Genomic DNA, 24485 nt, shown 5'->3' on the forward strand with positions numbered 1-24485 from the left:
TAATTTGAAGCATTTAGTATGTAGGAGAGGTTTGCATATGAGAGCTAGGTGATAAACAAGATGCAATAGGACTGTTCAAGTGGGTCAGGTGAGGAGGAATTAGTGTCGACACTCAGGTGGGAATACATAAGGAGAAAAATAATGGGGAGGTAAAAATTAGTGAGTCTTGACAACGGATCAGGGAGAACACTGAGGGTTTTAGCCTGGATTGATTAAAAAAAAATCTTAAACAACTTTTTACTTTATACTTTATGATTAGGGCTGACCAGTGATTATAGGCACGGGTTTGTCTGTGCCATTAGATGTTTACAGTTTGTTTTCATATTTTAAATATTACTCGTCACCCAAAATTTAAATATCCATTCAGTTACGATAAGAAAACAAAACGGGACTGCCTGGTGGTGCAGTCATTACGTTCACGCGCTCCACTTCGGCAGCCAGGGGTTCACCGGTTCAGATCCCAGGTGTGGACCTATGCACCACTTATCAGGCCATGCTGTGGTGGCAGGCATCCCACATATAAAATAGAGGGAGATGGGCACAGATGTTAGTTCAGGGCCAATCTCCCTCAGCAAAAAGAAGAGGATTGGCGGCATATGTTAGCTCAGGGCTAATCTTCCTTGGAAAAAAAAATAATAAAATAATTATTTAAAAAAAGAAAGAAAAAAAACAAAACTACGCATACAACTAGCCATTGCAGAGGAGAAGTGGCTGTATCTGTTAGTTTGCTTCCTCTCTGTTTCGTTCTTGACTTTTTGTTGGCCTGGGAGAGAGAGGAGCAGTGCGTGGCTAGGGAGATCCAGTCTAACCAATACAAGATGTCTTCCTCAAATAATGTAGTAAAAAAAAAGATTTAAAAACAAACAGACCACCTTTGGCTGAAATACAAAATCCTTATAAAATCACGTTGCATATCAACTAACATTTTCATGCTAGTGACCCTGAAGACACTCTTATAATAAAAGTTGTTTGTGGTACTAGAAATCATAGATAACTTTACTCTTGATTGAGTCTGTCTTCTTCACCATATGTGAGTATGGTAGTGTGTATATGTATAAGATTTTAAGTTTAATTGGTCCTTGCCACACATCAATTTATGCTTCATGGGTTTGATGTGCTGTAAAAAGGAAACCTTCCAAAATAAATACATGAAAATCATTTTTTGTCCCACCTGTATCAGTGATTAAGCTTCCTTATTCTGCCCTAGATACAAGTGAAGCTGTCTACCAAAGAACTTGAAAAAAATAAGTGAATAATAGGAATAAACAGTTGCCCTGTTTCTGTTGTCTTCCAAAAATGGTAACTGGATTACTGGTATGCAGGCAAATATGTGCACATCTGTGGGGTGAAATTGGGCCGTCCTGGTCCTATGGGGAAAGCCCCAAGGTAAGCCTGGAGGTGGGATAGATATTTGATATAATAGGGCTGTCCTTAGGGCTTTAGGGATGAGAGTCTTAGGCACCCTCTGGCCCACTCTGCAAACACCACAGCACAGGAGCTAAGTAGTGATATTGGATCAGCGGCATTAGGGCATCTAATAGTGGCTCATTAAATATTTTTGCTTGACCAGCTGAGACCCTGGAACTCCAGCTTTATAGTTGGTAAGTTTATGTGAAGACAACTAACCTAGGGTAATTGCTGCTGCTTGATTTCAAATTGGACGTATCTCTTTTTGTAATGTAAATCAAACTCTGCAGCAAGTAGCCAGCAAGCTGAACACTCAATTATACAGTTGTTTCCTAATTCATATGCATTTTACTTACTTTTTTGGTCTTGAAAGCAAAATTTTGATTACAAATGTACTTCAATATAATGGATTCTTTTTTTGATGATGGGTTCTAATAAACTATTTCTCTTTAGCATACAAACGGCTAGATGGTTCGACTGAATGCTGTAACAATCACAGCCTTACAGATGTGTGCTTTTCCTACAGAAATAATTTTAATAAGCGTTTGGTAAGTTGTCCCTGAAGCAGTCTTGCTTGTCTGATATAATTATTGCAAAGTAAGCGTATACACACATAGAACTAAAATGGAACCTGTGAAAACTTCTCCCTGTTGTATCATTTCACATGTCACATTTCATCTGAGAATCTTTAAAAATTTGTAATGGTAATATCTTATTTGGCCGAAATGGAATACTTAAATCCAATTTATAATAGGTGCACATAAATGGCATTTCTTCTATATGAACTTTGTTCCTAATATGCTAGGTGATATGGAAGATTTTGAGGGAATGTACTTGGTGTTCTTCTTGTTAATAATCCGTTTTAGTATTGACTAATTAATATTTTATTCATAGCATACATGTCTACCTGCTCGGAAAGCAGTTGAAGCCACTCAAGTTTGTAGAACCAATAAAGATTGTAAAAAAAGCTCAAGTTCAAGTTTCTGTATAATTCCTTCTTTGGAAACTCATACTCGCTTAATAAAAGTGAAGCACCCGCCTCAAATCGATATGTTGTACGTAGGACATCCACTACATCTTCACTATACAGGTAGGTATTATTGTGGTAGACCCTCAGAAAATCATTAAGATAGCATATATTTTCAGTGGTAGAAATTTATATATTTTTAATATATAATATATAAAAATATAAATAAATTTGATCACTTTTCAAAGTCTTGTTAACTTGTTCTTAGGCATTAAATGAAATTTAGGCTGTAGAGAAATAATCCAATTTATAGCAAGAGGGAATCCCATGTCTGCCTATGAAGAGTAATACATTTTTCCTTCACCACTGTTTATGCCCAAGTCACATAGATGATCTCTCAGATATTCTCTGAGAGTTTTTTAAATTTATCCAAGCTTCCAAAACAGTGCGAAGAGCAGCGTACCCCAAACAATGCCAGGAATCATGGTAATAGAATTATAAAGTAATTTGTGCATGACACATGAATTTTATCTGAATATAATTTCAAAACCAGGCCAGCATGATTGTTTTAACAGTGGCAACATGATTGGACTAAATATGTAGTTTCTTATGGCTGAAGATCATATAGTCTAACTCATTTTTATGTACAAAATCTTTTTATGTTTCTTTTTTTATAACAGCTTTGTTGAAATATAATTCACATACCAGATAATTCACCATTTTAAAGTGTAAAATTCAGTAGTTTTTAATATATTCTTAGTTGTGCAGCCATGACTACAGTCTAGTTCCAGAATATTTTCATCACCCCAAAAAGAAACCCCATAGCCATTAAGCAGTCACTCTGCATTTCTCCTCAACACCCCTCAGCCCTTGGCAGCCGCTAATATACTTTCTGCTTCTATAAATTTGCTTGTTCTTTACATTTCATGTAAATGGAATATTTTGTGACTGGCATCTTTCACTTAGCATGTTTTCAAGATTCCTCCATCTTGTAGCACAGGTCAGTGCATCTCTCCTTTTTATGGCTGAATGATATTCCGTTGCATGGACATAACACTTTTTCTTAATTCATTCATCAGTTGATGGACATGTGAGTTTTATGTTATTCTTGTTTTTTGTCTTTTTTTTTAAAGATTGGCACATGAGCTAACATCTGTTGCCAATCGTCTTTCTTTTTCCTTCTTCTTCTCCCTGAAGCCCCCCCAGTACACAGTTGTATGTTCTAGTTGTAGGTCCTTCTGGTTATGCTATATGGGACGCTGCCTCAGCATGGCTTGATGAGTGGTGCCATGTTCGCACCCGGAATCCGAACCTGCAAAACCCTGGGCCGCCAAGGTGTAGCACTCGAACTTAACCACTCGGCCACGAGGCTGGCCCCTATGTTACTCTTTAAAAGACTTTCTCATTGCTTCGTAGTCATATCCTCAGATACAACCTGGATCATTCTTATTTATTAGTTTGACACTAAGTGACTCTAGAGTGCAAATACTAAATGTATCCTCAACAAATGAAGAAATGTCCCCTTTTAGGGTAATTCAGAAATGTGTATTGTGGGTTCTATCTAATTACAGGAGAGTTTTTAAGTGTTTTGAACAAAAACAGGATTATGGATTCCAGAGAGTAGAAGAGACCTTAAAAATTCTCTAGTATTGGGGCCAGCCTGGTGGCCAAGTGGTTAAGTTCACGCGCTCCGCTTCAGCAGCCCAGGGTTTTGCCAGTTTGAATCCTGGCTGCAGACATGGCACTGCTCATCAAGCCATGCTGAGGTGGCATGCCACATTACACAACCAGAAGGACCTACAACTAGAATATACAACTATGTACTGGGGGGCTTTGGGGAGAAGAAGAAGAAAAAAAAAGATTGGCCACAGATGTTAGCTCAGGTGCTAGTCTTTAAAAAGAAAAAAAGAATTGAGAACTTTAAACAAAATTCTCTAGTCTTAATCCTTGTTTTAGCACTGAAGAAAAAACAAGACCAGAAAGAGGTTAAGTGGCATATAATACTTGGAGTGAACATGATTTTAAGGTTATACCCCTTTGCAAGGGTAAGGACTCCTGTGATGTAAATTCTAGTATATTTTTTTAAGTTGGTCTCTGTATTTGGTAATCATGCTTGGTATATAGTCAGTTTTATCTTAGTCTCACCTCAAAATATAAGTACACACTGGGACGTGAATTTCTGTGTTCCACTATTTGTATTAGATGTTCTAGAATAATCAGTTGTTTTCATATGTGGGGCATATAGCCTGCCTACATATATTTGGGAAGGGTTTTCTCAACCAGTTTAATAGGCTACTCCAATTTTCAAGCGTATGGTAAAATTCATAATGCTATTGCTTATCTGTATGAATAATATTCATTATTTCTTATTTTTCTTTTTTAGTGAGTATCACTAGTTTTATCCCACGTTTCAACTTTCTAAGCATAGATCTGCCTGTGGTTGTGGAGACATTTGTCAAGTATCCTTTCTGGTGTTGAAAAATGTGTTAAAAGTATATTACTTGGAACTTGATCAGTCTTACCTTAGATAGAGCGTGCCTAGACTTTACAAGTATCAATTAATTGCCAGCAACTGAAAAACAGACTCTAAAGTTTAAAAGATCAGATTGTACCTAGGAGGGAAGAAGTCAGAGGAGAGAGATTTATCAGGAAGGGAGAAAGGTTAAGATGTGGCAGGGAAGAAACCCAAAATACAAACTGAGTTGGATTTACAGAACTAAACTCTTTTAGTAATTTTATAAAGGATGAAAGCTTCAGCTACTAGTGAGGCGATGAATTCCACCCCTTCTGAGCCTGTTATCTCTGACCAAATGGATGAATGCATAAGGGAGATGAAGCTGGTTTCCACTACTAAAATAGCAAGTCAAAGGACAAAATCTCATGTGTTCTTTAGCATATTGTGTTTGTGTGTAAAAGATGAAATTTTAAAAAAATTGTTACATAGAATTTGGATAAACTGAACAGTTTGGAAGAGTTCTTAATTTTTGTCACTTTTAAACCTTTTTCATTTCTTTCCTCAATGATTTGCAAAAAAGTAAAATAGAAAACAAATGAGCAGTTACTTAAAAATGTGTACAGTCGGGGCTGGCCCCGTGGCCGAGTGGTTAAGTTCGCGCACTCTGCTGCAGGCAGCCCAGTGTTTCGTTGGTTCGAATCCTGGGTGCGCACATGGCACTGCTCATCAAACCACGCTGAGGCAGCGTCCCACATGCCACAACTAGAAGGATCCACAACGAAGAATATATAACTATGTACCGGGGGGCTTTGGGGAGAAAAAGGAAAAAATAAAATCTTAAAAAAAAAAATGTGTACAATCAAGATTGTACCTTGTAGGCTGCAGCTTTGTCTCAGAGAGATTTATGCTATAACCTTATAGATGACAGTAAAATAGAGTTATGTTTACATTATATAGTTATATTTATGCTTTAACCTTATAGATGATAGTAAAATAGAGTTTAAGGGGCCAAAAATCTTTGTTTCCTAATATAAGGTAATACTTTGTAAGGATCAAAAAATAATTTTCCCGTATTTCTTATTCCTTCCACATTTCTTTCCCTTGTTGTATCGTTAAAGGATTAGAAAGACATAGTCTTCCTAGGAGTTCATTGTAGATGGCCTTAGTTTACAAGTGGTTGGCCTTTATTTTTCTAGTCAAGGTTTTTGAACTTTGAAATAACGTAAATCATTTGTTTTAAATAGTAGAGATCTAAGAAGGAATGGCCTGTATTGGTGGTCAGAGATTTAAAGAAAGGAGGGAAGTCAACTGTAATCTCAAATCCAGTCCTAATAAAATATCTTCTTCTGACTCCCAGAAATGTGCTTTCCATTCAAACCTCACAGTCGGCTCCTTAACTGATTTTAACCAGGTACCTGATTTCCCTCTCAGGAGCTCTGGCTATTGTTAATGCAGTGCCCTGCTTTGCTTTGGATGGACAGTGGATTTTAAACTCTTTCCTGGATGCCACCCTTACCTCGGTGATTGGAGACAATGATGTCAAAGATCTGATAGGATTTTTTATCTTGCTTGGTGGCAGTATACTTTTGGCTGCTAATGTGACCCTGGGACTCTGGATGGTTACAGCACGGTAATATTTGCACTCATCTGACAGAATCTCTGAGTTACAATATACAATCCTGAAAACCTTACTTGCTATGAAATATAAAGTGTTTCCTTAAGATTACATTTTAGCCAACCACTTTAAGCTCCTCCTATATCAGAGTTATCTGAACTCTGGGATGGGGAATAAACAGAAGAAATGAAAGGCATAGTCTCTGACTACATTCTAGTTTTAAAGACTGAACTTACAAACTTCAGATGCTTGTGGAACAATTTCTAAACAAGTGCAAATTCATGTTAAACCACTTTGTGTGACTATATACCATGTTGAAGTAATGTAAAAGAAAACAGAATTGGGTGGAATTAATTGGCAAAAACTTCTTGAAAAAGCATCATTAATCCAGATTTGAAGGCGACCAGACTTTGGCCAAGTGGAAAGGTGAGCATTTTCTTGGCCTATATCTCTTGTCCTTTGTCTTGTTTGAAAAGTATTTTAAAATTTAATAGTGTATTATTTTATACTCTGGTAACTGAGGTCTGATTATAATTAAATTAATAAAATTCTATAAAAGAATCTGCTGACATGAAAGGGAAAATCTTTGTCAAATGATACCAAATAAGTGAACAAAGTAGGAAGTGGGGCCTACAATATCATGAGACGTGTTTTGCCTCACAAGAGTTGCCTCTTTGTTAATGTATCCCCCTACCCTCATAAAGCAGCACTGGCCTTGACATTCCGAGTGAACTACAGGAAGTGTCTCCTACCTGCTGCATGTGAGCTGAGGCAGCCAGGGTTGAACCTCAGAACTGAGCCGTGTCTTCCAACAAATCACAAGACAGATCACAGGACTTTCTGCAGTCCTGGTTACCATTCTCTACAGAGCTTTGAAGCTTGGAACCCTTCCAGGGTAGACATTTTCTCTTGTGCTGCTGCGGCTATCAGGGGGCTAGCTCCTGGGTTCCTGTCTTCAAGAAGCAACTACCTTAAGCGCTGAACCATACTCTGTCCTCACCAGAGGCTCCCGTGTTTCTCAGTGTTGGGTAATTAAACACCTAGTCCTTGCTTTCCATCTTTCCCCTAAGCTACTTCTGTGGGTCCACGGAAGACTTGGTAGTACAGTGAGAATGGCTACAAACATGGATTTGCCAGAGCCTGGGAACTGACTTTTGAGCCCCAAAGAGCCCACCCTAGTTCAAGGTCCTTTGGACTGGAGATGCAGCCTTGGGAGATCTGTGAAGTCAACAAACCACTGCGAAGCTATTGGTCTTCGAAGTGTATGAGCATGTCGTTTCTTTGATGAAAAATATGTTTCTCTCGTACACTCAAACGTTAACAGTCACGTATCCAACTTCTTCACTAAGTGAGGTGTTCCATGGAGTTCACCTTTTTCAGATCATTGCGTTGCTCTTCAGGCACTAAAACTTTTTAATCATTTTTAAGAAACTCTTTAGATTCTATTAAAAATATGTCTGTCTTCTTAAACAGAAATTATGCATTGAATATCATTTTAACATTTTGTTAATAACTCAAGGTCATCAGTTATTACCATTACTGAAACCATGCAATTATTGGTTTATCCCAGGGAAAAGGCATTTGTTCTATTCTTAGGCAGCCAGTCAATCAAGATTAAAGTGTATTAGCAGAGTGATGCTCAGACCTGTTCAGAGCTTGGGGAATGCCATTAAATACTTACATAATTAATTCAGTTACATGAACTAAGCAGTTTACTAATGAAAATGTTGTCTATGTTCAGGTCAGTTGTTTAAAAAACAGAAAAAAATTTAGTAGAGGAAATCCTACCCATTAACTTTTCCTGGGTGAGAAAAAAAGCAAACACCTCATTTTCTTGTAGCTTTTAAACACCTGGTCTGTTGCTCCATAGGGTCAGGATTTGGGAACCACTCTAATAGGATATTGAGCAGATCAGTCCCATTTGTATAGAAATGGTCTCATCGTGTGAAAAAGGAAATGTTACGTGTTGTCTCTTTAGCTTGATTGTGGGTACTTTTAGAGCAAGGACCATGTCATGCTCATCTCTGCATCCCTAGCACAGTGCATGAGACATCAAAAATACTTAATAAATGCGGTTGAATGGATGATGATTCATGTTATTTATGCACTAGAAAAGCATGTTTCTATTTAAGTAAGCTGTAAAAAGTATTATTGAATATTTACTGTAAATATATGTTAACATAAAAAAATGAGAGGTCTTTGTGTCCCTGATATATTATCATCTTTATGAAAATAATCCTTTTTGGTTTCTGTAGAGCAATTAGAAAAATGAATTATTTTGAGGATTTGAAGAAAGTGTTCTTTTTGTGATGTCACTTTGTTCCACAGTAAAACTTTATTTTCAGTGTTCCTACTCTTCATTGTTTACATTTTTGAGGGTTTTTTTAAAATCACCTACAATCTGTAAAGAATGTATATATTCTTTTCAGCATCTCAGTTTGAAAAGACATGCCGTTAAACTTGACCTTTTGATAATCGCTCTTATAGGTCATTGTCTGTTCTAACAGTAAATTGTAAACATCTGCTTCATGGATATGTGGCTCTCAGCCATTATTTTGTCCTGTGGTATTTATTGAATGTCCACATTCTAATGGTGCACAGATATTTTTCTATAAATCTTTCGACTGTTCTGTAATTCATTCTTAGGATTTAACTTGAAGATACCACAGTTGCTGGCATTTGATGTTTAGCAATAAAAGAATAAATGTGTACCAGCATTCTATGTTTTATCATCATCTATGTGTTGTCTTTCTTAAAAAATTTGTATTCTTTTTTTTTTTATTAATGTTATGATAGATTACAACCTTGTGAGATTTCAGTTGTACATTTTTGTTAGTCATGTTGTGGGTACACCACTTCCCCCTGTGTGCCCTCCCCCCATCCCCCCTTTTCCCTGGTAACCACCGATCAGATCTCCTTATCAATATACTAACTTCCACCTATGAGTGGAGTCATATAGAGTTCGTCTTTCTCTGACTGGCTTATTTCGCTTAACATAATACCCTCGAGGTCCATCCACGTTGCTGTGAATGGGCCAATTTTGTCTTTTTTTATGGCTGAGTAGTATTCCATTGTGTATATATACCACATCTTCTTTATCCAGTCATCAGTTTCTGGGCACGTAGGTTGGTTCCACGTCTTGGCTATTGTAAATAATACTGCGATGAACATAGGGGTGCAAGGGACTCTTGGGATTTCTGATTTCAGGTTCTTAGGATAGATACCCAGTAATGGGATGGCTGGGTCATAGGGTATTTCTATTTTTAACTTTTTGAGAAATCTCCATACTGTTTTCCATAGTGGCTGTACCAGTTTGCATTCCCACCAACAGCATATGAGGGTTCCTTTTTCTCCACAACCTCTCCAACATTTGTCGCTCTTGGTTTTGGATGTTTTTGCCAATCTAACGGGTGTAAGGTGATATCTTAGTGTAGTTTTGATTTGCATTTCCCTGATGATTAGCGATGATGAACATCTTTTCATGTGTCTATTGGCCATATTCATATCTTCTTTTGAGAAATGTCTGTTCATGTCCTCTGCCCATTTTTTGATCGGGAAAAATTTGTATTCTTTTCTATCAAAATTGTTCTGTTTACATACGTCTTAGTCGTTTTTAGATTCTTGATTCTAAAAGCAGCCTTCAGTTTTCACTCAAGCAATCTGTATGTAAAAGTTGTTGCAGGCCATGGAAAAAAGTCTTTTTAAAATGAGGTTCCTGTACTCTTGCTACTGGTTTGGAAATAGCCTGTTTATGGATGAAAAAAGACGACTATCATGTTTCCTTTCGTTAGTATCTGACAGGAATCGTCTCTAAGTCTATATTTTTAGGAATTCATCAAAGAAAAATATTTCAACTATGGCATTGGTTCTTCTTGACCTGTTGTGCTAGCGCTTTCTCCCTTGTCCACAGAGCCAACCTCTCTGCCATGCACACACACACGCACGCACACACACACATTCTCTTTCTAGGTTACTAAGGGCTAGATAAATAGGCTGGAAATTTAGCCCAATTCCTGATTGGCTAGCCTCATTCCACTCCTCCTTCTTGCCTCTGATCCATTGTACTATGGTTGAGAGTCACAAGACTAGATGACTATCTAAACCACCATTTTTTAGCAGCTTTTTGAGATATAGTTAAATACCATAAAGTTCACCTGTTTAAAGTGTGCAATTCACTGTAAACTTTTTCTTTCAATGACTAATCAAACAATAGTATACATATGCTTTAGTATAATCTACCCTTTTAAGTAAATGAACGTGATAAAAAACTGGGAAAAAAATGTTTTAGTTATTTCACAGCTATTTTAATTCTGAAGTGGTTTTCAGCACTGGAATAGAGTTGAATAACAAATTTATTTTTAAGGTAAAGCATGTGGATATACTTTCTTTGAGACAATAAGCCTTTTTTATCAGTGCATCTGCAAGCTACTCTTGCTGTTTAGGCCATACTAATTTGAATAATCCATTGTATATTTTATCAGACCACCGCAAATGAATTCAATGAAAGGAAAGCCTCTATTTCAGAACCTAGTGCTACAAGAGATTATACTCAGGGTGGAGGTAGAAAAAAAATGGCTAAAAGAAGTTGCAATTCTAATTACCAAGTAGATTATATTGTGTAATTTAATATCCCATTATAGAGAGAAAAACACCCTTATAGCTTAGCTTTTTTTTTTCAAAGATTTTATTTTTCCTCTTTCTCCCCAAAGCCTCCCGGTACATAGTTGTGTATTTTTAGTTGTGGATCCTTCCAGTTGTGGCATGTGGGATGCCACCACAGCATGGCCTGATGAGCAGCACCATGTCCACACCGAGGATCCGAACCAGCGAAACCCTGGGCCGACGAAGTGGGGAGCGCGAACTTAACCACTCGGCCACGGGCCAGCCCCTATCTTAGCTTTATTTAGCTAAAGATTGATGGTTATTCAAAATTGCCCCGTATTAACTGACTATTTCTCAAATTTTTCTACTGAAGCCCTTCTGACACTGTAGAGGAGGGAAAACCCAAAAGAATTTAAGAGTAGAACCCTGTAGGGGCCGGCCTGGTGGTGCAGCGGTTAAGTGTACACATTCTGCTTCAGCTGCCCGGGGTTCGCTGGTTCGGATCCCGGGTGCGGACATGGCACCGCTTGGCAAGCCATGCTGTGGTAGGCGTCCCACATATAAAGTAGAGGAAGATGGGCACAGATGTTAGCTCAGGGCCAGTCTTCCTCAGCAAAAAGAGGAGGATTGGTGGCAGATGTTAGCTCAGGGCTAATCTTCCTCAAAAAAAAAAAAAAAGACACAAGAGTAGAACCCTGTAATTGGCTCCTCATCCTATAAAATTAAAGTGTCACTTTATCTTAAATTCATGTGAATTTTGCATTCCATTAATGAGGCATCGTAAAGCTAATTCTCCTCTTAAAGATATGAAACTCTAAACTGTAAAAGAATTAGATGCTAAGAATATTAAGATTTTCTTCATGTCTAAAGCACATTGGCAGAAAGTAGTTTATAACAGCTAGTCTGTAGACTAGTGACGGTCTTTGATGGTGTTTTTGTCTATTTATAGTGAAATGAGAAAAATAAAAATGTATATTGTCTCTAGTTACAAAATGAAGAAAATGTACGCATGTTATTATAAGATTGCCTGCTGCCGTTTATCAAAGAGCTCTCCTTTATGGAGTATGGAAACACATACTTAATTTCACTTAGCACTCCCAGATTGCTCTCCAGAGTGGCTCTGTGTAACTGACACTCATCAGCAAGGCATGAGGGTTCCATGTTCCCCCACACCCTTACCTCCGCCTGAATTATCTGACTTCCATGTTCTGACAAATGTTAGGTGCAAAACGGCATTTCATTTTAATTTGCATTTCTCAGATTGTTAATAAAGGTGCACATCTGTATATATACTTGTTTAGCCATTTGGATTTTTCATTCTGCCAATTGCTTATTGATACCCTTTGTCCTAAATTTTTCTTATTGATCCATAGGAATTTCTTATATAGTCTAGATTAAGGGTCGACAACTACAACCTGCAGGCCAAATCCTGCTCAGCAACTATTTTTGTAAATAAGGTTATATTGGAACACAGCTGCATGCATTCATTTATGTATTCTCTATGGCTGCTTTTAAGCCACAACAACAGAGTTGAGCAGCTGCAACAGAGTCCATATGGGCCACAAAACTTAAAATATTTACTATCTGTTTACAGAACAACCCATGTTCTGGATACCAATCTCTTGTCCATTTGAGATTTTGCAAATAATTTTTCCGTCTATCACCCATCTATAAATTTTATTCATGAGATCCTTTGTTGAATGTAGTCAAATCCATTGATTTCTTGCTTCATTGTTTGTTTTGTGTGTCTTTCTGAAAAAGTCCTGTCCTGTCCCGAAGTCACAATAATATTCTACACTTTCTTCTGTTTGCTTCAGAGTTATATTTTTACAATGAGATCTTTAATTTCTGTAATATGTGATATGAGGTAGGAAATCCAGGTTTATTTTTCTATATAGAGTGAACTATCTTTAAATTAGACATGATACCATTTTCCTTTATAAGACTGTTAAACAGTTTGGATAAAGTTCTTAATATGGTGCCTTGCATGCTCAAGTTACTATTATGTACTTAAATTTCTTATTTTCAGAAGGCAGAATTATGACATAAATTTGCCCTGACACCTCTGTCCACACTGGTGTTAGGTCTTGCCTCCTTTTGGTATGCCTTCTTGGCTTCCAGGGCCTTCAGGCTAGCTCTGGTTGTCCAGAGTATCTCCCAGGCCTTGACCCTTTTAAACATTTCTTCCCCCAAACAAAATGGAGCTAAAATCATAATATTTAAGATGTGAGCTAAGGATTTTGCTCTGAGCTATTCAAAATAACCTCGTGTTCATGAGTGTGCTCATTGATAGTAACATTGGCATTTAAATCTGGTCTTAACCAAACAGTATCCTAATTCAGAAGGTGGCACTGTGATGAACCAATATAGGAGAGTATTGAGGTAGGATGGACTTTGAGGACTAAATCAGACAATAGAGAGCTATCTACTCTGCACAGTCTGGGATATTGTGTTTCAAAATAAGCTCTTTTTTAACATGTTCATTTTAATTTACATTTTTAGTTCGAAAAGAGGCTAAACATTTTTTTTAATGTGTATTCTTTTTTAGGTGTTTTTATCCACATCCTTTGTCCATATTTCCCTGCAGTGGTTATCACCTTCTTACTACTTTTCATCCTTCAGGGCTCATATTTTTATGAAGGGTTTGCAAACATATATGACCATACCTTAGCTTCTTTTATAGGTCCTTGACTTTTGTACTGTATTCCTAGCATTCTTTTCTTCCTTTTCAACCACTTCATTTCCATCTTTTAATGACTTCTAATTTCCTTTCCAGGATTTATGTATCACCAGAAATCTACAATGGACGGTAGCACTTTGCAATTTACAGAATGTTCCCTTCTCCAGTTCAGGGCACCCCATTTTCTGTTATGGAAATATGTAGGAAGAAGAGGTTGGTAATCAGGAGTTTGCTTGGGGAGTATAGAACTGGAACAGGAGATAGATAATCTGATTTTTTTGGCCTTTATAGAAGAACAATTTATTTTTTACTAGAAAAGTACACATTCATTATAGAAAACATGTTAAATGAAAGTAAATTGTAATTTATTGGAAAAATAGGATATTATAAACTAATAAGCTGCTTTATTAAACTTGACAGTGTATTACAAACATTTTTCAATGTTATTAATATTCTACTGTTATTTTAATGGTTATATAATATTGCAGTGTTAAATATGCCACAGTTTAATCAACCCCTATTATTTCCTATTTTGCAATATTATAAACAAAGCTGTAAGGAATATCCCTATAACTAAATCTTTTTGCATATCTGTGATTTTTAAAATAATTCTAGAAACTCTTAAGATAATCCTAAAAGAAAAATTGCTATCTTGAAATGTGAACATAGTTTTATATATACATATTGCCTTGTTGAATTTACATTTTTTTCTGTTAATTGGGTATGCAAAAATGGCATCTCATTTGTATTTCTTTGATTAGAGAAAAGGTTAAGCATTTTAAAATGTATTTATTGGCCATTGTGCCCTTTTTGTTTATCCCCATCCTTTGCCCATTTTTCATGGAAATGATTATTGTCTTCTTACTGCTTTTCATCATAAGTCAGCACTACTGTTTGATTTGTTACATGTGAATATGCTAAAATTTCATTTAAGTATAATGCTTATTTTTATGTTTTTGTATATCGTGATCTGTCAATCTTTGCCTTATGTTTTCTACTTTTGGTGATATGTTTTAAAAGTCTTCTCAAGATTTTATGAATATTCACAGATATTTTCTTATGATAGTCATATGATTTCATTTTCTCAAACATTCTAATCTATAATCTATATGCAATGTATTTTGATGTTGGTGCAAAATAGAGATATAACCTTGTGTTTTGTTATCCCCAAGTGATTAAACCAGTCGTCTCAAAAGAAATGGTTAGTATGGAGATGCCATACCAGCCAGGAAGAGGCATGAATTACATCCTTTGGAGAGAATAGATATAATAAGTGAAATTATCTCTCATTTGATGAATCATTTTTATATAGAAGGCAACTATTTATTATTTTACTTTTTCATTTCAATAATACACTGAGAATATATCTCATGTGTTTTAATTGAATAGAGTGCTTAAATCATTTTTTTTTCCTTAAAGTGTTTTTATTTTTACTGAAATAGTGTATCTCATTCCTAAACAATATATATTAGCAATCTAGAGATTATCCTTAATACATACCATTATCTAAGGTACTGTTTTCATCAACTTCTCAATTAAAATATTTTTTTGCTTCTTAGATTTTCAAGCTTTTATATCTCTGTGGATTGTTTAATATTAGTCTTAAAAGGTTAAAAAAAAAATCTGTCTTTGGAATAGATGTCCTGATTTTAAAGTAAGTATCTTATCTTCATCTGTTTTAGTTACATAATGATTCAGTATGGAACACTGCATTCTTTGATTACTTGTTCAAATATATGCACTATTTTTTTAATCATAATTTAAAATCCTGAACATAAGGGGTAATGAGGATACTATGAATTTATATTTTATTTCTTGTAAAATTTTAGCAACTTTTTCAATTCATAATAAATGATCAGTTTAAAAGAAGTTGGTGAAGTGTGCTTTTTTCCCCACATTTAAAATGTTCTCCAGGGCTGGCCCAGTGGCACAGCAGTTAAGTTCGCATGCTCCGCTTCGGCAGCCTAGGATTTGCCAGTTTGCATCCCAGGTGCAGACCTATGCACCACTTTATCAAGCCATGCTGTGGCAGGCTTCCCATATATAAAGTAGTGGAAGATGGGCATGGATGTTAGCTTAGGGTCAATCTTCCTCAGCAAAAGGAGGAGGATTGGTGGCAGATGTTAGCTCAGGGCTAATCTTCCTCAAAAAAAATAAAAAATGCTTTCCTTCTGAGATCATCATGTTGGTTTTTAAACTTGCCAAAATATAGAATATGACTCTTGTAAATATGCTACTCTAAGAGATGCTTATTGGATAAAAAAAAGTTTCCATTTTTCTTGCTCATCCTCATTCTACAGTCACTAGAACTGATACATATATTCTTTCATTCATTTCGAAAATATTTACTGCACACTTACTATGTTCCAGGCACTGTTCTGGGCTCTGGGGATACAGCAGTGATAAATAAATGAAAAGCAGTAGGAGATATTGGAGTATATGAGGTTTAAAACCATTTGGTTTAAAACAAATTCGGCCTGACCTTGTTTTTCCAAAAAGGCTTGACGTGGCTTGTTGAGCATGCATTGTACATCTGCTTTAAACATTTACTGTGTCCCAAAGACAAGAATGATGCCCTTAAAGATAGGGATGTAGCTTCCTCCCATATCAGCATTTCTTTAAGGATAAGCTTCTCTTCCCAGAAACTAAGAATTAATTGCTGACCCGCTGACCACCGACCTCCTGTGCTCACCTTGTGACCACTGACCTGCTATGCCAGCTAAGCATCTCATGACAGTAGTAAAAGAAATATTCCTATCATGTGTGGTGTATGCTCTTTCTTCCAAGACAGTATATAACCACTCTGTACACCCCACTTCTTTGGTGTGCTTCCTTTCCTGGGGAAGGAAGCCCCCCAGACTATAGTCCTCAGACCTGGCTCATGATAATCTCATCCCAAATTTTGATTTATGGATTGATTATGGATTGTTTGTGTCAACAGCAGTAAATAAGACAGTTTTCTCTTTTGTATTTTGTAAGGAAGAACGTACCATTTATTTTTAAAACAATAAATATATGCTGAGCACTACTAAGTGTTGCAGGCGTGAGGTGGCCAGAGATTAAGCTGAAGTTAGCAGAGGCCACGTCTTAGAAATATGTTAAGGAGGGGCCGGGCCCGTGGCCAAGTGGTTAAGTTCACACACTCTGCTTCGGTGGCCCAGGGTTTCGCTGGTTGGAATCCTGGGCGCGGACATGGCACCACTCATCAAGCCATGCTGAGGTGGCATCCCACATGCCACAACTAGAGGGACCCACAACTAAAAATACACAACTATGTACCCGGGGGCTTTGGGAGAAAAAGGAAAAATAAAATCTTTAGAAATATGTTAAGGAGAGTGTGGACTTTAGCCTAATAGCAAATGAGAAGTCATTGAAAATTTCAAGCAGGAGAGTCTCATAATCAGATTTGCATTTTGGATGGATCACTTTGGCTGAGGGCAAAGCATAGATTGGGGAAAACAAATCTGGAGACAACGAAATTAGTTAAGAGACTGTTTCAGTAATCTCAGCAAGAGATGATGATGATAAGGAATAGGATGATAGCAGTAGAGATGGAAAGAGAAGAGGACAAACTTAAAAGTAGAAGCTAGGGGCCGGCCCCATGACCGAGTAGTTAAGTTTGCACGCTCCCTTCAGCGACCAAGGTTTTGCCGGCTCAGATCCTGGGTGCGGACATGGTACGGACTTGCTCGTCAGGGCGTGCTGAGGTGGCGTCCCACATGCCAAAACTAGGACCCACAACAAAAGATATCAACTATTTACCGGGGCGCTTTGGGGAGAAAAAGGAAAAATAAAATCTTTTTTTAGAAAAAGTAGAATCCGCTGTATTTGATGGTTAGATGTAGTTTAGGATCAGGAAGAAGGCAAGAAGACTTCACGTTTCTGGCTTGGACAGTTAAATTACGGCAGTGCCATTAACAGAGCTAGGGAACATCAGAAAAGGAGCTCTTCAAGTTGGAACTCTTGAGTTTGAATGCCTGGGAGGACTTCAAATGGGCCATTGGATGTATAGGTCGGGAACTCAGGAGAAATCGGTTGGAGATACCATGTATGAGCTGATGCACCCCGAATATGTAATTGAACCCAGGGGACTGGATAAAGTCCTGGGAGAATGCAGAAGAACGAGAAGGAAGGAGGAAGTGTCCTAGGATAGAACTCTCAGCAACACCAGCTTTTAGGTAAAAAGGGTACAGGAGAAGGAAACAGAAGGAGCTTCAGAAAATTAGGAAGAAAACCACAAATGAGAGTTTGGTATTAAAGGAACAAAGGGAAGAGAATATGTCAAGAAGAAGATGTCGATAATATGAGATGTCAATGAAAGAACCTGCAAAATATCCATAGGATTTAGCGGGAGTTCATAATGCTCTTGAGAGAGTAGTCCCTGCACAGCAGGGGAGGCTGAGCCAGGTTGTAGTGGATAGAGGAGTGGGGATGTGTGCAGGTGGAGACTGCAAATACAGAGAATACCCTCAAGAAGCTCCATTCGGAAGGGGTGGGAGAGAGCATGGGACTTGGTGAGGGATGTAGAGGAAAGTTGTTGTTGTCATTCTGTCACCCAGAGAAGTCCCTAAAAACACTTTCCGTATCTAATGCTTTGTTTTGAGTTGTGCTTGCTTATAAGAACCAAGGCAGAATATTGCCAGATGGTCAAACCACAGAACCAGTCCAAACCAGAAAGGTCCAAGATGGCTATGGGGTGCCATGCCCAGAAGGAAATGTGTACAAGAAGGGAAGTTCTGCTCATGCCCCAACTGCTCGCACCCCAAGCGATGGTGCGGAGACCCCTCCCCATTCACATCCCATAAGAACCCTGCTCACCTCCCTTCGGGGAGAAGGTGTTTTAGAGCAGGAGCTCTGCCTCCTCCATTCATTGAGCAATGAATAAATTTTCTGCTCTGCCATTCCAAACCCGGTCTCGTCCTGTTGGCGCCAGTGGCTCCAGGGAAAAGGACCCACTTGCAGGTCACGGGTCCCTTGGAGCTCAGTAACAATTGTTTTAGCAGTAGGACGATTCTGGGCTTGTTTTTGATGCTGATGGGAAGAACCCTAGAGAAAGAAAGATAGATCATTGAGAGAGGAGATGGGATGCAGAGCACAAGTGGAGCAAGGGCCTTCAGCAAGAGGGATGCCCTTTCTAAGAGAGGGAAAAGAGGACACGTGGATGCAGGTATAGTTATCCGTGAATGAAACATCACTTGAGTCCTCAGTGCCTAGAACAGTGGTTGGCACAGAGTAGGCACTCTAGAAATCTTTGTTGAGTAAAATGGAGTCCTCACATAGCTACAAGAAGCAGCTTAGCCAAACCCACTTCTAGATAAGACCTGCCAGCAGTGGCACTTGAGGAACAGGCATAGAGTGCTCAGCTCTGGGATAATAGCATTGAATTTCCTGAGTTTGAGAATGTTCTGTGTTTACCTAAGTTCTCCGGAAACCGAGGGCTGAAGTATAGAAATCAAAGGGGTCCGGAATAAGGCACTGTGGCATAAAAATGATTTTTGAGCTGAAGGCGTTTGAGTTCCTGAAATCCCTTATCTGCCTGAAAGCAGAACCTCCCAAAAGAAGGCAATTGTCATAAATTCCCTCCCCAGAAGCACCTCTAATCTTCTCAGACGTCACAAAACTATCACATCTCCCACCTATTCTCCTCAGGGCCCGTTTATCTTTCCAAAAAGTTATTTATTTTTCCTAAGTGCCTGGTCTCCCCACTTCTAAGAAGTCATTTGTTCCCCCAGAAGTGCCCCTTGCCCCTCCCCCGCCTCCTATTAAGATGGTAGATAAGCCCCAAATTCCACCTCCTTCAGTCACATTTCTTTGTGAACTCCTGTGCTTTGTATGTAATTAAATCTGTGTTTTTCTCTTGCTAATCTGTCTTTTGTCAGTTTAATATGCAGGCCCCAAATCATTAACCTAAGTGGGTAGAAGAAAAGTTTTTTCTGTCACAGAGTAAAGGGGCATTATGTTTGAAACTTAGATGGTTCAGAAAGAGAGAGAATAAAGCAAACATGGTAAAATGTTAATTGCTGAATCTGGATGAAGAGTGTGAGGGAGTTCTTTGTATACTTCTTGAAACTTCTGTTTGGAATTATTTCAAAATAAAATTATTTTTTAAAAAAAGAACCAACTTCTGCATTTATCGACTGTCTCTGCTTTTTTATTTTCTATTTTATTCTATTTCCAATTTCAACACCTTATTTCACAACTTCCCGTGAGCGGAAAGAATGCGGAATTTGAGAGACAGAGCTGCTCTTTGGATTGGGGCAAATTATAGCTCTGTGTTTTAATTTCTTCTTTTTGAGGATAATACTTTCAAAATTTTGCTGTGTAAACTGAGATCGGCACACAGTAGACACTCAATAAATGTTATTCCTTACCTTCAAATCACATTGCCCTTGTAAAACCTTCCCTCCTCACCTCCACAATAATACCTTATCTTGTGTAGCACCATACATTTAGCTAGGTGGCTTTTTTCATACATTACCTCTTTTTATTTTTTTTTAAAGATTGGCACCTGGGCTAACAACTGTTGCCAATCTTCCTTTTTTTTTCCCAAAGATTGGCACCTGGGCTAACAACTGTTGCCAATCTTTTTTTTTTTCCTGCTTTTATCTCCCCAAACCCTCCCTGTACACAGTTGTATATCTTAGTTGCACGTCCTTCTAGTTGTGGGTTGTGGGACGCCGCCTCAACGTGCGTGGCCTGACGAGCAGTGCCATATCCGCACCCAGGATCCAAACCCTGTGCCGCTGCAGTGGAGCGCGAGAACTTAACCACTCAGCCACGGAGCTGGCCCCAATACATTACCTCTTTGAATTCATCCAATAACTTTACAATCATTTGCTTTGTAGGTTAGGACATTTAATGAAGTTAAATGACTTGGCTAAGATCACACAGTCAGTCAAGGATAAGAACTCAGTTTCTTTTAGCCAGTTTTGTGTTCTTTGTTACACCATAATTTGATAGTTCTCCTTCTCGGGTATTTTTTTTAATTGTGGTAAAATATATATAACATAAAATTGACTGTTTTATGGCAGAGTTCAGTGGCATCGAGGACATTCACATTGTTGTGCAACCATCACCACCATCCATCTCCAGAACTCTTCATCTTGCAAAACTGAAACTCCATACTCATTAAGCAATAACTTCCCATTCCCCCTCACCCCAGCCCATGACAACCACCATTTTACTTTCTGTCCCTATAAGTTTGACTGTTCTAGGTGCCTTATATAAATGGAATCATACAATATTTGTCCTTTTGTGACTGGCTTATTTAACTTAGCAAAATATCCTCAAAATTCATCCATGTTGTAGCATGTATCCTTCTCAAGTTTTATAAAACTTTGTGCTCATGACATTCACCTATGACCTCATGTGTCCTATTTCCTTTCCTGGTTTATAAACTCCTTGAGAGCCATCACCCGCTTACTTTTGGTATGGCCACCCTCATAGTGCCTAGTTCCTGACAATACTCAATGAGCTCTCTTGAGTGGATTGATATAGGTCACTCTAAAGTAGAAAATGACCCCCTCTTACACTTTTACATTCCAATTTCACTCCTACTCTCAGCTATTGGAGGCAAGGAGATGGATGAGCATAATTGTTCTCTCCACTACTCCAATGGGAGCCAGATGTAACATAAGAAGTTTCCGCAGGTTGGAAGAATGGCAGGCACATGAATTTTAGGCATGTAGAGTTAGCTTCCTGCTCACTGTAAAAACATATATGCACTATTCTTTAAAGAGAGGAAAAATCTTGTCTTTCAGTAATATGAGGTGAGTGAGAGTTTGGTATTGTTTTGTTTTGTTTTTTGAGGAAGATTAGCCCTGAGCTAACATCTGCCACCAATCCTCCTCTTTTTGCTGAGGAAGACTGGCCCTTAGCTAACATCCGTGCCCATCTTCCTCTACTTTATATGTGGGACGCCTGCCACAGCATGGCTTGCCAAGTGGTGCCATGTCCACACCCGGGATCCGAGCTGGTGAACCCTGGGCCGCTGAAGCAGAACGTGCGAACTTAACTGCTGCGCCAGCGGGCCAGACCCTGGTAATGATTTTTCCTCCCGTGAGAAAAATGAAAGTGGCTCCGCACATTATGGTAAGAATGAATCTTTCAGATGATTGGTCATTAATTTTTGGTGTCATCTGAGTGCACTGGAGATGCATTTGCCTTGTCATGCTATTTGATTGTTACATAATTCCTGTAAACATAAGTGGATAAAATGAGGAGAAATGGAACAAGAAATATTTGCGGTCCAGGTTTTAGCTTTGCCACCCAGTACTGACTCAGAAGGTAAAGACTTTCGAGTCCCTTCTCACTGGCACGCCCATGCCTCCACCACTATGAAGCAACAGAGCTTCAAGGGCAAACCTGGCTTCAGAGCCCAGCGGAGAATACAGCCTGGTCAGGAGCAGCCCTAAGAAACACAAAGGCCTTCACCTCCATGTCTAACAGGAACTGCTGCTGGACCACATGCCACCAGTCCCACTCCTGAAGCAGAACGTTCAAGAAGTGTGTCCGTAAAACAGAGGCCACCTGCTCCCAGGAAGAAAGGCTATGCTTCAACCAGCCTAAGTCCACTTCAAGAAAGGGCACTCAGAAGAGACGCAACCTGAGGGATTCATCCAAGTGTTTCTGAGCCAGGACCTCCAGCACAGTGGTGGTATGACACAACCGGACACAACCTGAAAAGCAAAGTTGTCGAATATACTAAATGATTTCCCTTTGTGTCTACAAAAACACCATTAGCGCACTTTTTGAACACAAAAGCTCTGTGGAGATAAGGCAACACACAGGATCTCAAAGGATCTCCCTTACTAAAGGGAAATCAAGCAGGCTTTTCTTTTAGTAACCTACTTATAACCTTAACCTACTTGTGGTTGTTTTATGGAGTATAAAATATTTCTCATATTGGATTGGGTTTCTTAAGGTTCATTTTTTATTTTCAAGTCAAAATAGGAAATATAGAGAAGAGGTAGCTATTTAGAATGCTCATAGAACTTTGGTAATGTCACAGGTTTTCAGATTGAGGAACATTCTCCCCAAAATATGAGTTGGCACACACTTTTGGTTGCCTACCCAAAAACCATTTCTCTCTCTCTTTTCCCTTCTAACAGGGTCTGCTTCCCCTAATAGAGCCAAAAATGCCAGATACTCTCTCTCCCACCCTCCTTGTGGGTAGGGCTGGCCATGTGGCCCAGGTCTGGTCAATGAGCCTTTTAACAGCACTCTCTCTAGAGGCTTCTAGAAAGATTTTCCATCGTGATGAAACCAAGATGTTCAAGGAGAGCTTTCTTTCCCCCTTCTTGCTTCCCGTGATTTTATAGGCTATGGGAGCTGCAGAGGCCATATTGCAGCCATTAAACAGTAGACAAAAGCAAATGTGCTGAGGATAGCAACATAGGGGGATGGAAAGAGCCTGGGTAACTAATGACACTGTTTAGCCTGGGATGACCAGACCATCTACCTCTAAACTTCTTCTTAGGGAAGACAATAACATTTCCTGTTATCTATGCCACTTGTAGTTGGATATTGTTATTCACAGCTGAAAGTATCTTAACTGATCCAGGGAGATTTTAAATACAGTCCAGGAGGAAATTATTTTACACCAAATATTTACTAATTTTCCCTCAGATGTTGGGAGGGCATGTTACTGAGCATAACCATGAGGAAATCTTGATAGCATCAGGATAAATGCAGGCTCTCAGGATAGAGCCCCGAGGGTTGCCATGGCAACATCTCGGGTATTGTAGCTTTCGAAAGAGTTGTTTATAGTGTATGAGGAAAGACCTACTACAACAGTGAAAATATATATTAGGAAAATTTTTTGGCCAAATTTACTGGCACAATTATTAGAATACAATCCAAAAATAATTGGTTTAAATTTTAAGGGCAAAGACTGCCAAACTCAATTAGTCCAGGTTTTCCTTAAAGATTCTAATTCAAATGTGTCATTTATTCAGATTTTAATTTTAAATTGTCCTATTTGAAATGCCATGTAAATCTTCCAGATTGAAAGTAGAATTCAACGAAGCAGCTTTGAAATTGTTTCCGCATTACCTTAGAAAACCCAGACATCTGACCTTGTACTTTACTTAATAAAATAGAGGAGGCAATTTGCTAATAAAATATTGTTATTCACAGGTAATTACATAATGAATGAATCTGTTGTGGGTTTTTTTTTTTGTTTTGGGGGGTTTTTTTCTGCTTTATCTCCCCAAATGCCCACAGTACATAGTTGTATATTTTAGTTGTGGGTCCTTCTAGTTGTGGCATGTGAGACACCGCCTCAACATGGCCTGATGAGCGGTGCCATGTCCGTGCCCAGGATCTAAACCGGCAAAACCCTGGGCATACTCAGCAGAGCGTGCGAACTTAACCTCTCAGCTACGGGGCCAGCCCCTGAATCTGTTGTTTTTACCCAGCATTTTCTTAGAAAACTATCTTCATTAAAATTTTATATTTACTGTAATTTGTATGGAACTCACACATCTGATTTACAGATTTGGAACACTTTATACTTAGCAATTGATGTCTGTTTTACTTTTCCATTTATTTGCTGAGATAAGACACACATTTTTCTCAAAATATATCAAGTCGAGTTGAAAAAATGAAAATAACTGTTAAAGGATGTTAGTGTCCAAGCTATCCACCTTTTGCATCTGTCGTTCATCTGGACATAATCAGAGGTTATTAAATAGAATTAAATATACCATATGTATCACACCAGTGGGATGCTTGTGTCCCCCAGGGGACATTTGGCAAT

The 24485-nt window shown here is 38.4% G+C and overlaps 1 protein-coding gene across 4 annotated transcripts in view; it reads left to right on the forward strand.

Moving 5' to 3' along the window:
- The window catches only part of MBTPS2 (membrane bound transcription factor peptidase, site 2), a 42284-nt gene extending 26689 nt beyond the window's left edge, over positions 1–15595 (forward strand). The window contains exons 8-12 of one of the 4 annotated variants that reach the window (XR_002805511.2): positions 1861–1955; positions 2302–2497; positions 4758–4833; positions 6241–6870; positions 13823–15595. Coding sequence is in view for 3 of the 4 variants with exons in the window: in XM_023634090.2 (XP_023489858.1) it covers positions 1861–1955; positions 2302–2497; positions 4758–4833; positions 6241–6463 (590 nt within the window). In the remaining variant the exon portion in view is untranslated. Of the gene's footprint in view, positions 1–1860; positions 1956–2301; positions 2498–4757; positions 4834–5409; positions 5680–6240; positions 9162–13822 lie in introns of those variants that run through there. The other 3 variants (XM_023634090.2, XM_070257237.1, XM_023634091.2) reach the window with 3 other exon arrangements.
- Positions 15596–24485: the final 8890 nt, after the last annotated feature.

Source organism: Equus caballus, chromosome X (assembly GCF_041296265.1).
Source record: "Equus caballus isolate H_3958 breed thoroughbred chromosome X, TB-T2T, whole genome shotgun sequence".
Taxonomy (NCBI): domain Eukaryota; kingdom Metazoa; phylum Chordata; class Mammalia; order Perissodactyla; family Equidae; genus Equus; species Equus caballus.